The sequence below is a fragment of the Cherax quadricarinatus genome, unplaced genomic scaffold, assembly GCF_038502225.1.
Source record: "Cherax quadricarinatus isolate ZL_2023a unplaced genomic scaffold, ASM3850222v1 Contig339, whole genome shotgun sequence".
NCBI lineage: Eukaryota > Metazoa > Arthropoda > Malacostraca > Decapoda > Parastacidae > Cherax > Cherax quadricarinatus.
This window is the reverse complement of record NW_027195365.1, coordinates 165,001-178,462: the sequence shown is the minus strand read 5'-3', so window position 1 is coordinate 178,462 and position 13,462 is coordinate 165,001. Positions and strand designations below refer to the sequence as shown.

The window sequence follows — 13,462 nt, the reverse complement described above, 5'->3', positions numbered from 1 at the left end:
AGTGGCACAGTGGCGACACACACAGAGTACAGTGACACAGTGTGGTGACTCACCAAGTGTACAGTGACACAGTGTGGTGACTCTCCCAGTGTAGAGTGACACAGCGTGGTGACTCACCCAGTGCACAGTGACACTGTGGTGACTCACCCAGTGTACAGTGACACAGTGTGGTGACTCACCCTGTGTACAGTGACAGTGTGGTGACTCACCCAGTGTACAGTGACAGTGTGGTGACTCATCCATTGCGCAGTGACAGTGTGGTGACTCACCCAGTGTACAGGACACAGTATGGTGGCTCACCCAGAGTACAGTGACAAAGTGTGGTGACTCATCCATTGTACAGTGACAGTGTGGTGACTCACCCAGTGTACAGTGGCAGTGTGGTGACTCACCCAGTGTACAGTGAAAATGTAGTGACTCACCCAGTGTACAGTGACATTGTGGTGTCTCACCCAGTGTAGTGTGACACAGTGTGGTGACTCACCCAGAGTGCAATGACACAGTGTGGTGACTCACCCAGAGTAGAGTGATACAGTGTGGTGACTCACCCATAGTACAGTGACAAAGTGTGGTGACGAGGTGTCAGAGTACAGTGACACTGTGGTGACTAACCCAGTGTACAGTGACAGTGTGGTGACTCACCCAGTGTACAGTGACAATGTGGTGACTCACCCAGTGTACAGTGACAGTGTGGTGCCTCACCCAGTGTACAGTGACACAGTGTGGTGACTCAGAGTACAGTGACAGTGTCGTGACTCACCCATTGTTCAGTGACAGTGTGGTGACTCACACAGAGTACAGTGACAGTGTGGTGACTCACCCATTGTACAGTGACAGTGTGGTGATTCACCAGAGTACAGCGACAGTGTGGTGACTCACCCTGTGTGCAGTGACAGTGTGATGACTCACCAAGAGTACAGTGACACAGTGTGGTGACTCAGTGTAAAGTGTCACAGTGTACTGACTCACCTAGAGTACAGTGACAGTGTGGTGACTCTCCCAGTGTACAGTGAGTTTGGTGACTCACCCAGTGTACAGTGACATAGTGTGGTGACTCACCCGGTGTTCAGTGACAGTGTGGTGACTCGCCCAGTGTACAGTGAAACAGTGTGGTGACTCACCCAGAGTACAGTGACACAGTATGGTGACTCACCCAGAGTACAGTGACACCGTGTGGTGACTCACCCAGAGCAGAGTGGCACAGTGTGTTAACTCAGCCAGAGTACAGTGACACAGTGTGGTGACTCCCCCAGTGTAGAGTGGCAGTGGTGACTCTCCCAGTGTACAGTGACAGTGTTGTGGCTCACCCAGTGTACAGTGACACAGTGTGGTGACACACCCAGTGTACAGTGACAGTGTGGTGACTCACCCAGTGTACAGTGACACAGTGTAGTGACTCACCCAGAGCACAGTGACACAGTGTGGTGACTCACCCAGTGTACAGTGGCACATTGTGGTGACTCACCCAGAGTACAGAGACACAGTGTGGTGACTCTCCCAGGGTACAGTGACAGTGTGGTGACTCACCCAGAGTACAGCGGCACAGGGGTGACACACCCAGAGTACAGTGACAGTGTGGTGACTCACCCAGTGTACAGTGACAGTGTGGTGACTCACCCAGAGTACAGTGACAGTGTGGTGACTCACCCAGATTACAGTGGCACAGGGGTGACACACCCAGAGTACAGTGACACAGTGTGGTGACTCACCCAGTGTACAGTGACAGTGTGGTGACACACCCAGAGTACAGTGACACAGTTTGGTGACTCACCCGGAGTACAGTGGCAAAGCGTTGTGGCTCACCCAGTGTACAGTGACTGTGGTGACAATCAGTGTACAGTGACAATGTGGTGACTCACCCAGTGTACAGTGACAGTATGGTGACTCACCCAGTGTACATTGACAGTGTGGTGACTCACCCAGTGTACAGTGACAGTGTGGTGACTCACCCAGTGTACAGTGACACAGTGTGGTGACTCAGCGTACAGCGACACAGGGGTGACACACCCAGGGTACAGTGACAGTGTGGTGACTCACCCAGAGTACAGCGGCACAGGGGTGACACACCCAGAGTACAGAGACACAGTGTGGTGACTCACCCAGTGTACAGTGACACAGTGTGGTGACTCACCCAGTGTACAGTGACACAGTGTGGTGACTCACCCATTGTACAGTAACAGTGTGGTGACTCACCCAGTGTACAGTGACACAGTATTGTGACTCACACAGAGAACAGTGACAAACTGTGGTGACTCACCCAGTGTACAGTGACAGTGTGGTGACTCACCCGGTGTACAGTGACAGAGTGGTGACTCACCCAGTGTACAGTGACAATGTGGTGACTCCCCCAGTGTACAGTGACAGTGTGGGGACTCACCCAGTGTACAGTGACAGTGTGGTGACTCTTACAGTCAGACACTTGTAATATTATACATGTTACAGTCTGACACTTGTAATATTATACATGTTACAGTCTGACACTTGTAATTTTATACATGTTACAGTCTGACACTTGTAATTTTATACATGTTACAGTCTGACACTTGTAATATTACACATGTTACAGTCTGACACTTGTAATATTATACATGTTACAGTCTGACACTTGTAATATTATACATGTTACAGTCTAACACTTGTAATATTATACATGTTACAGTCTAACAGTTGTAAAATTATACATGTTACAGTCTAACACTTGTAATTTTATACATGTTACAGTCTAACACTTGTAATATTATACATGTTGCAGTCTAACACTTGTAATATTATACATGTTACAGTCTGACACTTGTAATATTATACATGTTACAGTCTGACACTTGTAGTATTATACATGTTACAGTCTGACACTTGTAATATTATACATGTTACAGTCTGACACTTGTAACATTATACATGTTACAGTCTAACACTTGTAATATTATACATGTTACAGTCTGACACTTGTAATATTATACATGTTACAGTCTAACACTTGTAATATTATACATGTTACAGTCTAACACTTGTAATTTTATACATGTTACAGTCTAACACTTGTAATTTTATACATGTTACAGTCTAACACTTGTAATATTATACATGTTACAGTCTAACACTTGTAATATTATACATGTTACAGTCTAACACTTGTAATTTTATACATGTTACAGTCTAACACTTGTAATATTATACATGTTACAGTCTAACACTTGTAATACTATACATGTTACAGTCTGACACTTGTAATATTATACATGTTACAGTCTGACACTTGTAATATTATACATGTTACAGTCTAACACTTGTAATATTATACATGTTACAGTCTAACACTTGTAATATTATACATGTTACAGTCTAACACTTGTAATATTATACATGTTACAGTCTGACACTTGTAATATTATACATGTTACAGTCTAACACTTGTAATATTATACATGTTACAGTCTGACACTTGTAATATTATACATGTTACAGTCTAACACTTGTAATATTATACATGTTACAGTCTAACACTTGTAATATTATACATGTTACAGTCTAACACTTGTAATTTTATACATGTTACAGTCTGACACTTGTAATATTATACATGTTACAGTCTAACACTTGTAATATTATACATGTTACAGTCTAACACTTGTAATATTATACATGTTACAGTCTAACACTTGTAATATTATACATGTTACAGTCTAACACTTGTAATATTATACATGTTACAGTCTAACACTTGTAATATTATACATGTTACAGTCTCACACTTGTAATATTATACATGTTACAGTCTAACACTTGTAATATTATACATGTTACAGTCTAACACTTGTAATATTATACATGTTACAGTCTAACACTTGTAATATTATACATGTTACAGTCTAACACTTGTAATATTATACATGTTACAGTCTAACACTTGTAATATTATACATGTTGCAGTCTAACACTTGTAATATTATACATGTTACAGTCTAACACTTGTAATTTTATACATGTTACAGTCTAACACTTGTAATATTATACATGTTACAGTCTAACACTTGTAATTTTATACATGTTACAGTCTAACACTTGTAATATTATACATGTTACAGTCTAACACTTGTAATATACATGTTACAGTCTAACACTTGTAATTTTATACATGTTACAGTCTAACGTTTGTGATATCATTATTATGTTTTATATTTTTCAGATGAAGGATGAGAAGGAAGTGAGTCAGTATTGACCGTCACTTCAAGTGGCACTGTTAAGTAGCATCAGCTGCAGCAACTGTAACTGCAGCAGCAGCAGCAACGGTAGCAAAAGGAGCAGCAGCAACGGCAGCAACAGTAACAGCATCACTAACAACAACAGTAGCAGGAACAGTAATAGCAGTAGCAGCAACAACAGCAGCAGCAGGAACAGTAACAGCAGCAGCATCAGCAGCAGCAGTAGCAGCAGGAAAAGTAACAGCAGCAGCAACTGGGTCTCCATCAGCCTCCTTACATCACAGTATATGTGTTCTAATACACTATGAATGATAAACAAGTGTTTAATGCATGTAGGCTTATCAAGGCTGTTAACATCTGTGCCAAATATATCTTGCATAAGACATTCCTATGGGGAAACCCAGACAAATGTATGATAATGAAGCTGGATTTTACCTTATTTATGAATACTCCAAAAACATCAAAATTCTTAGACAAAACACTAAAACAGATAATTAATAAACATCCAGATGTATCAGAGTTTGATGTGTCACTGCTGTATGATAGCATCAAAAGCGCCTGTAAAAAGGAACCTCCATTAAGTGATCAAAAATGGTATATTGAAAATGAGGAAATTGAGTACTACATTACTTCAATACTGAACATGAGGAATAATGTTCTTCATGGTCAGCTTGCAGTTACTGATGAAAATTATAAAGAAAGCTTAAACAATCATCGGGAGTTGTCAACTAGGTGTCTTAAGATATGTGGAAAGAAATATGGGAGAGACGAGGCTGAAGTTACCAAGGAGGTCAAACAGATGAATGATATCCTGGAAGAAATCACGACTGAAATTCTTTTAGAGGATGACATACTGTTGTATTGTAGTGATATGGTGAAGCGTCGTATGATTAATGACAGTCGTGCCAAACTTATGGAGATCTTCCAAAGTATCAGCTATGTCAACCCAGTGTCTTGTATCACCAGTGACCTGAAACTTAAAGAAGACGAAATCTTTGTTGATATTGAGGTCACACATGGACAACATGGAGGTCGAGGTCAACATATAAGTTATCAACACCTTCTTAAACTTGTTCAGACTACAGCTCCACCATCATTTACAAGAACTGTCTCACAACAACAAGATATACCAACTCGCCCATGTATAATATTGGTTGAAGGTGTGGCAGGCAGTGGCAAGACTACTCTAGTGAAGTTAGTAATAGAGGAATGGACTCAGGGAGGTCAAGGCAATATTAGTGACTTAGATAATTACGAGCTTCTACTGTGGGTACAGTGCCGGGACCCAACAATGACCTGCTACCAGCAACTCCTGGACAGACTGATGCCAGAAATAGACATAAAATTGAAGGAAATTCATCAGAAGTTGATGAAGCTTTGCAAGATCTTAATTATAATTGACGGCCTTGATGAAGACAATGAAAGTTCGAGAACACTAGTTCAGAGTCTACTGCAAGAATTTAAGTACTGTTCTAATATTGCTTTTCTGTGCACTTCACGACCAGAAAAAGTTGAGAACTTTAGGAGAACAATCCCTGCAAAGTATACTGTGACACATGTAACACTTCATGGTATATCTAAGGAAAATTTAGTACAATTTGTGCGTCTGAACCACCCGGAGATAACCAAACAAACAGGGAATAACAGAAATACTGAAGAATTAGAAAAGGTGATAAATTTAAGACTTCATGAACACTTAAGATTACCAATGAATTTGATTCTCATGATATACATCTGGGACAACGACCCTGACCAGCTAAACTTAACATCTGTCACTCACACCAAGCTATATTATAATATTCATGAACTGTGTAAACACAAGTTAATACACAGACTGACCAACCATCAAGATACAGAGACTATGGATGACAAGGATTTAACTGACAATGTAAATATAATGTTGATGAATATATACAAGACAGCATTGGAAACTCTTTCACGTGATCAGTTAGACCTTGAAGTAAACATTTTAAAAAATCTTAAAAGAAAATGTAAACATTTGTGTTTACCTTATAAAGAAGTGTTGTCAGCGTTCCTTTGTTTAAGACCAACATGGACGATGCTGGGGATCAAGGAGCGGTACTCAGCTCCTCACAAGGGAATACAAGACTACTTCGCTGCTCTCTATATTGTCAACAATCTCATTAACCCACAGTATTCTACACCTACATCAGCCTCAGCTACATCAGCCTCAGCTACATCAGCCACGTTTCTCAGTATTTGGAGAGAGTGGAAACAGTACATCAAAGCAGCAATATCACCTTCACCTGTCAGTATCAGGGGAGTGTTAGAAGAAAGCATCAGGTCAGGTGTGGTAGACATGAACAAGTACCAGAATGTTCTGATACATGTGGCTGGACTGCTGTACCTGTTACTAGACCAGGTACCTGAGACACTTGCACGGGAAGTGGTTCATCTCCTACAAGAGTCTGGTATGAGAACCCACAAACAGTGGCTCAACCTCCTTGACATCACTAACATATGTCCAGTAATTGTCAAAGAAGTATCTCAGTTCTTCAATACTAAAGATATCATTTACATAAGTAGTATACATGTTAAAAGATATTCTGCTCTCCTGCCACACCTCAGCTCCTGCGAGGTGGATATTACTATCTTGTGTGACCCAAGTGACCTGCCTGAGCTGCCTGACCTGCTGGCTGCCCTCACCCACCACCACTGTACAAAACTGGCACTGCTTTACCACTACTATCATGCTGACACAACTACCTTTTCTGACAACCTACTACAACTTGTACAATCTCGGTGAGTTGTTGTTAATGTTAATAATGTTACTGAATACGATAATGTTATCTTTGTTATTACATTATAGGTGTTAATATTGTTGCTGGTGTTAACATCATTGTTGGTTTTAATATTGTTATTGGTATTGACATCGTTGTTGGTGTTAACATTGATGTTAACATTGTTGTTGTTGTTAACATTGTTATTGATGTTAACATTGTTGCTGATGTTAACATCATTGTTGGTTTTAATATTGTTATTGGTATTGACATCGTTGTCGGTGTTAACACTGATGTTAACATTGTTGTTGTTAACACTGTTGTTAACATTGTTGTCGATGTTAACATTGTTGTTGGTGTTAACGTTGTTGTTGGTGTTAACATTGTTGTTAGTGGTAATATTGTTGGTGGTGTTAGCATTGTTGTTTTTGTTAATACTGTTGTTGCTAACATTGTTGTTGGTATTAACATTTTTGTAATGTTAATATTGTTGTTGGTAGTAACATTTTGTTATGTTAACAGTGTTGTAATGTTAAGACTGTTGTTGGTGTTAATTTATTGTTATTGTTAAAAAAGTTGTTGGTATTAACATCGTTGTTGGTGTTAACATTGCTGACGGTGTTAGCATTGTTGCTGTTAATACTGTTGTTGTTAGCATTGTTGTTATTAATACTGTTGTTAACATTGTTGTTAGTGTTAACATTGTCGTTGGTGTTAACATTGGTGTTGGTATTAACATTGTTGTAATGTTAACATTGTTGTTGGTGTTAACATTGTCGTTGGTGTTAACATTGGTGTTGGTGTTAACATTGGTGTTGGTGTTAACATTGTTGTAATGTTAACATTGTTGTTGGTGTTAACATTGTCGCTGGTGTTAACATTGTTGTAATGTTAACATTGTTCATGGCGTTAACATTGTTGTACGTGTTAACATTGTCGTTGGTGTTAACATTGTCGTTGGTGTTAACATTGTCGTTGGTGTTAACATTGTCGTTGGTGTTAACATTGCTATAATACTAACATTGTTGCTGGTGTCTACATTGCTGTTGGGGTTAACATTATTGTAACGCTAACATTGTTGTTGGTGTTACAATTGTTGTTAGTGTTAACACTGTTGTAATGGTAACATTGTTGCAATGTTAAATTTGTTGGTGGTGTTAACACTGTTGTAGTGTTAACATTATTGTTGGTGTTAAACAGCCAGAGGGTATTGAAGACAAGGGACCTTGAAGACAGCTAGGGGGTCTTGAAAATAACAGGGGATTTCAAGACAGCTAGGACTCTTCAATAATGCTATATGTCTTCAAGACGGCCAGTGGTCTTGAACATAGCTCAGGGTCTTGAGGACAACTATGGGTCTTGAACACAAATAGGGGTTTTCATGACAGTGATGGGCCTTCAACACAGCTAGGGGTCTTAAAGACAGAAGTCTTGAAGACAGCCAGTGTTCTTCTAGGCTGCCAGGGATCTTGAAGACAGCCTCTGCTTTTCAAAATAACAAGGGTTCTTTAAGTTGACTGTGGTCTTTAAGACAGTCAAAGGTCTTGAAGACTGCCAGATGTCTTGAAGGCAGCTGAGACTCTTGAAGGCAGCCTTGGCTTTTCAAAATAACTACGAATGTTTAAGTTAACTGGGGACTTTTAAGGCAGGGTCTTGAAGATAGACAGGGGTGCTGAAAACAGCACAGGGTCTTAAAGATGGACAGGGGTCCTGAAAACAGCACAGGGTCTTGAAGATGGACAGGGGTGCTGAAAACAGCACAGGGTCTTAAAGATGGACAGGGGTGCTGAAAACAGCACAGGGTCTTGAAGATAGACAGGGGTGCTGAAAACAGCACAGGGTCTTAAAGATGGACAGGGGTCCTGAAAACAGCACAGGGTCTTGAAGAGAACTATGGATCTTGAACGCAGCTAGATGTTTTCAAGACAGCCAGGAGTCTTCAAGGCAGTGAGGAGTCTTGAAGATACCTAGGGATCTTAAAGACAGTTTGGGGTCTTGAACACAGATAAGGGTCTTGAATACAGACTCAGCTTTTGAAAACAATTTGGGGTCTTGAAATTAACATGGGTGTTTAAGACAGGGGTCTTTGAAAATAAACAAAAGATCTTGAAGAAAACCAGGAGTTTTGAAGACCGCCAAGAATCTTGAACACTGCCTTGGGTTTTGAAAACAACTAGAGGTCTTGAAGTTAGCAGGGGTCTTGTAGGCAAAACGGGTCTTGAAGGGAAGTTTGTCTTGAAGACAGCCATGGGTCTTGAAGACACAGAGGGGTCTTGAAGACACTTAGGGATTTTAAGACAGCCATTAGTCTTATAGACAGTCAGGGATCTTGAAAGCAACAGATGTTTTGAAGACAGCTTGTGGTCTTAAAGACAGCCAGAGGTCATGAAGAATGCCAAGGAACTTGAAGACAGCTAAAGATCTTGAAGACAGGTCTTAAAGACAACCAGGGGTCTAGAAGTCAGTCAGGGGTCTTGAAGAAAGCAATGGGGCCTTGAGGAGAGCTTAGAGTCTTGAGAACAGCCAGGGGCCGTGAAGACAGATAGGGGTCGTGAAGATAACCAGGGATCTTGAAGACAGCTAAGGGCCTTGACATAGAACTTGAAGACAACTAGAGTCTTGAAGACAGCCAGTGATCTTGAATACAGAGAGGTGTCTTCTAGACAGCTATGGGTTTTTGAGAGAGAGAGGAGTCTTGAAAATAGCCAGGAGTGGAAATATAAACACATATGCAGTTTAATGTGATCCTTTATTGACAACGTTTCGCCCACACAGTGGGCTTTTTCAAGTCATAAACAGATCTATTTGTGACTTGAAAAAAGCCCACTGTGTAGGAGAAACGTTGTCAATAAAGGATCACATTAAACTGCATATGTGTTTATATTTCCATTGTGTCGGTATTTTAAACCATTTATTTTCAACAGCCAGGAGTCTTGAAGACAGCCAGGAGTCTTGAAGACAGCCAGGAGTCTTGAAGACAGCCAGATGTCATGAAGATAACCAGTGATTTTAATGACAACCAGGGGACTTGAAGACAGCCAGGGGTCATGAAGACATCCAGAGGTCTTGAAGACAGCCAGGGATCTAGAAGATAGCCAGAGGTCTACTGGTAATCCCCCTTATGTGTGCTGGGAGGTAGTTGAACAGTCTTGGGCCCTTGACACTTATTGTGATGTCTCATAGTATATTTGTGGCACTCATGTTGTGCATTGTGGGAATGTTGCACCACCTGCCCAGGCTTGTGTTGTTCATTGTGGGAATGTTGCACCACCTGCCCAGGCTTGTGTTGTTCATTGTGGGAATGTTGCACCACCTGCCCAGGCTTGTGTTGTTCATTGTGGGAATGTTGCACCACCTGCCCAGGCTTGTGTTGTTCATTGTGGAAATGTTGCACCAGCTGCACAGTCTTGTGGTGTTCATTGTGGGGGGTTGTTGCACGAACTGCACAGTCTTGTGGTGTTCATTGTGGGGGATGTTGCACCACCTGCACAGTCTTGTGCTGTTTATTGTGGGAATGTTCAACACCTGCACAGTCTTGTGCTGTTTATTGTGGGAATGTTCAACACCTGCACAGTCTTGTGCTGTTTATTGTGGGAATGTTGCGCCACCTGCACAGTCTTGTGCTGTTTATTGTGGGAATGTTGCGCCACCTGCACAGTCTTGTGCTGTTTATTGTGGGAATGTTGCACCACCTGCACAGTCTTGTGCTGTTTATTGTGGGAATGTTGCGCCACCTGCACAGTCATGTGCTGTTTATTGTGGGAATGTTGCACCACCTGCACAGTCTTGTGCTGTTTATTGTGGGAATGTTCAACACCTGCACAGTCTTGTGCTGTTTATTGTGGGAATGTTGCGCCACCTGCACAGTCTTGTGCTGTTTATTGTGGGAATGTTGCACCACCTGCACAGTCTTGTGCTGTTTATTGTGGGAATGTTGCACCACCTGCACAGTCTTGTGCTGTTTATTGTGGGAATGTTGCACCACCTGCACAGTCTTGTGCTGTTTATTGTGGGAATGTTGCACCACCTGCACAGTCTTGTGCTGTTTATTGTGGGAATGTTGCACCACCTGCACAGTCTTGTGTTGTTCATTGTAGTGATGTTGCGCCACCTGCACAGTCTTGTGCTGTTTATTGTGGGAATGTTGCGCCACCTGCACAGTCTTGTGCTGTTTATTGTGGGAATGTTGCACCACCTGCACAGTCTTGTGCTGTTTATTGTGGGAATGTTGCACCACCTGCACAGTCTTGTGCTGTTTATTGTGGGAATGTTGCACCACCTGCACAGTCTTGTGCTGTTTATTGTGGGAATGTTGCACCACCTGCACAGTCTTGTGCTGTTTATTGTGGGAATGTTGCACCACCTGCACAGTCTTGTGCTGTTTATTGTGGGAATGTTGCGCCACCTGCACAGTCTTGTGCTGTTTATTGTGGGAATGTTGCGCCACCTGCACAGTCTTGTGCTGTTTATTGTGGGAATGTTGCGCCACCTGCACAGTCTTGTGCTGTTTATTGTGGGAATGTTGCACCACCTGCACAGTCTTGTGCTGTTTATTGTGGGAATGTTGCGCCACCTGCACAGTCTTGTGCTGTTTATTGTGGGAATGTTGCGCCTGCACAGTCTTGTGCTGTTTATTGTGGGAATGTTGCGCCACCTGCACAGTCTTGTGCTGTTTATTGTGGGAATGTTGCGCCACCTGCACAGTCTTGTGCTGTTTATTGTGGGAATGTTGCGCCACCTGCACAGTCTTGTGCTGTTTATTGTGTGTTGTGCACAGTCATGTGCTATTGTGATGTTGCGCCACCTGCACAGTCTTGTGCTGTTTATTGTGGGAATGTTGCGCCACCTGCACAGTACCACTAGGATCTTCCAGGTGTAAATTATTATGTATCTTTCTGTGGTGAAGCTGAGTCTTTCATATTATACCTATGTAAGATCACTTATATTATACCAATGTAAGATCACTTATATTATACCCATGTAAGATCACTTATATTATACCAATGTAAGATCACTTATATTATACCCATGTAAGATCACTTATATTATACCAATGTAAGATCACTTATATTATACCAATGTAAGATCACTTATATTATACCAATGTAAGATCACTTATATTATACCCATGTAAGATCACTTATATTATACCCATGTAAGATCACTTATATTATACCAATGTAAGATCACTTATATTATACCAATGTAAGATCACTTATATTATACCCATGTAAGATCACTTATATTATACCCATGTAAGATCACTTACACTTATATACCAATATGTAAGATCACTTATATGTAAGATCACTTATAATGTAAGATCACTTATATTATACCCATGTAAGATCACTTATATTATACCCATGTAAGATCACTTATATTATACCAATGTAAGATCACTTATATTATACCAATGTAAGATCACTTATATTATACCTATGTAAGATCACTTATAATATATACACTTATAATATACCCATGTAAGATCACTTATATGTAAGATCACTTATATTATACCAATGTAAGATCACTTATATTATACCAATGTAAGATCACTTATAATATACCCATGTAAGATCACTTATAATATACCCATGTAAGATCACTTATATTATACCAATGTAAGATCACTTATATTATACCAATGTAAGATCACTTATATTATACCAATGTAAGATCACTTATAATATACCCATGTAAGATCACTTATAATATACCCATGTAAGATCACTTATAATATACCCATGTAAGATCACTTATATTATACCAATGTAAGATCACTTATATTATACCAATGTAAGATCACTTATATTATACCAATGTAAGATCACTTATATTATACCAATGTAAGATCACTTATATTATACCAATGTAAGATCACTTATAATATACCCATGTAAGATCACTTATATTATACCAATGTAAGATCACTTATAATATACCCATGTAAGATCACTTATATTATACCAATGTAAGATCACTTATAATATACCCATGTAAGATCACTTATATTATACCAATGTAAGATCACTTATAATATACCCATGTAAGATCACTTATATTATACCAATGTAAGATCACTTATAATATACCCATGTAAGATCACTTATATTATACCCATGTAAGATCACTTATATTATACCCACATAAGATCACTTATACCCATGTAAGATCACTTATATTATACCCATGTAAGATCACTTATATTATACCCACATAAGATTACTTATATTATACCCATGTAAGATCACTTATACCCATGTAAGATCACTTATATTATACCCATGTAAGATCACTTATATTATACCCATGTAAGATCACTTATATTATACCCATGTAAGATCACTTATATTATACCCACATAAGATTACTTATACCCATGTAAGATCACTTATACCCATGTAAGATCACTTATATTATACCCATGTAAGATCACTTATATTATACCCACATAAGATTACTTATACCCATGTAAGATCACTTATACCCATGTAAGATCACTTATATTATACCCAT

The 13,462-nt window shown here is 40.0% G+C and overlaps 1 protein-coding gene across 5 annotated transcripts in view; it reads left to right on the top strand.

Moving 5' to 3' along the window:
- The window catches only part of LOC128702066 (uncharacterized), a 133,577-nt gene that overhangs the window by 15,951 nt on the left and 104,164 nt on the right, over positions 1-13,462 (top strand). For 4 of the 5 annotated variants that reach the window (XR_011391148.1, XR_011391147.1, XM_070080352.1 and 1 more), the window contains exon 2: positions 4,187-6,965. Coding sequence is in view for 2 of the 5 variants with exons in the window: in XM_070080352.1 (XP_069936453.1) it covers positions 4,507-6,965 (2,459 nt within the window). In the remaining 3 variants the exon portion in view is untranslated. Of the gene's footprint in view, positions 1-4,186; positions 6,966-9,867; positions 10,053-13,462 lie in introns of all 5 variants that reach the window. The other variant, XR_011391149.1, reaches the window with a different exon arrangement.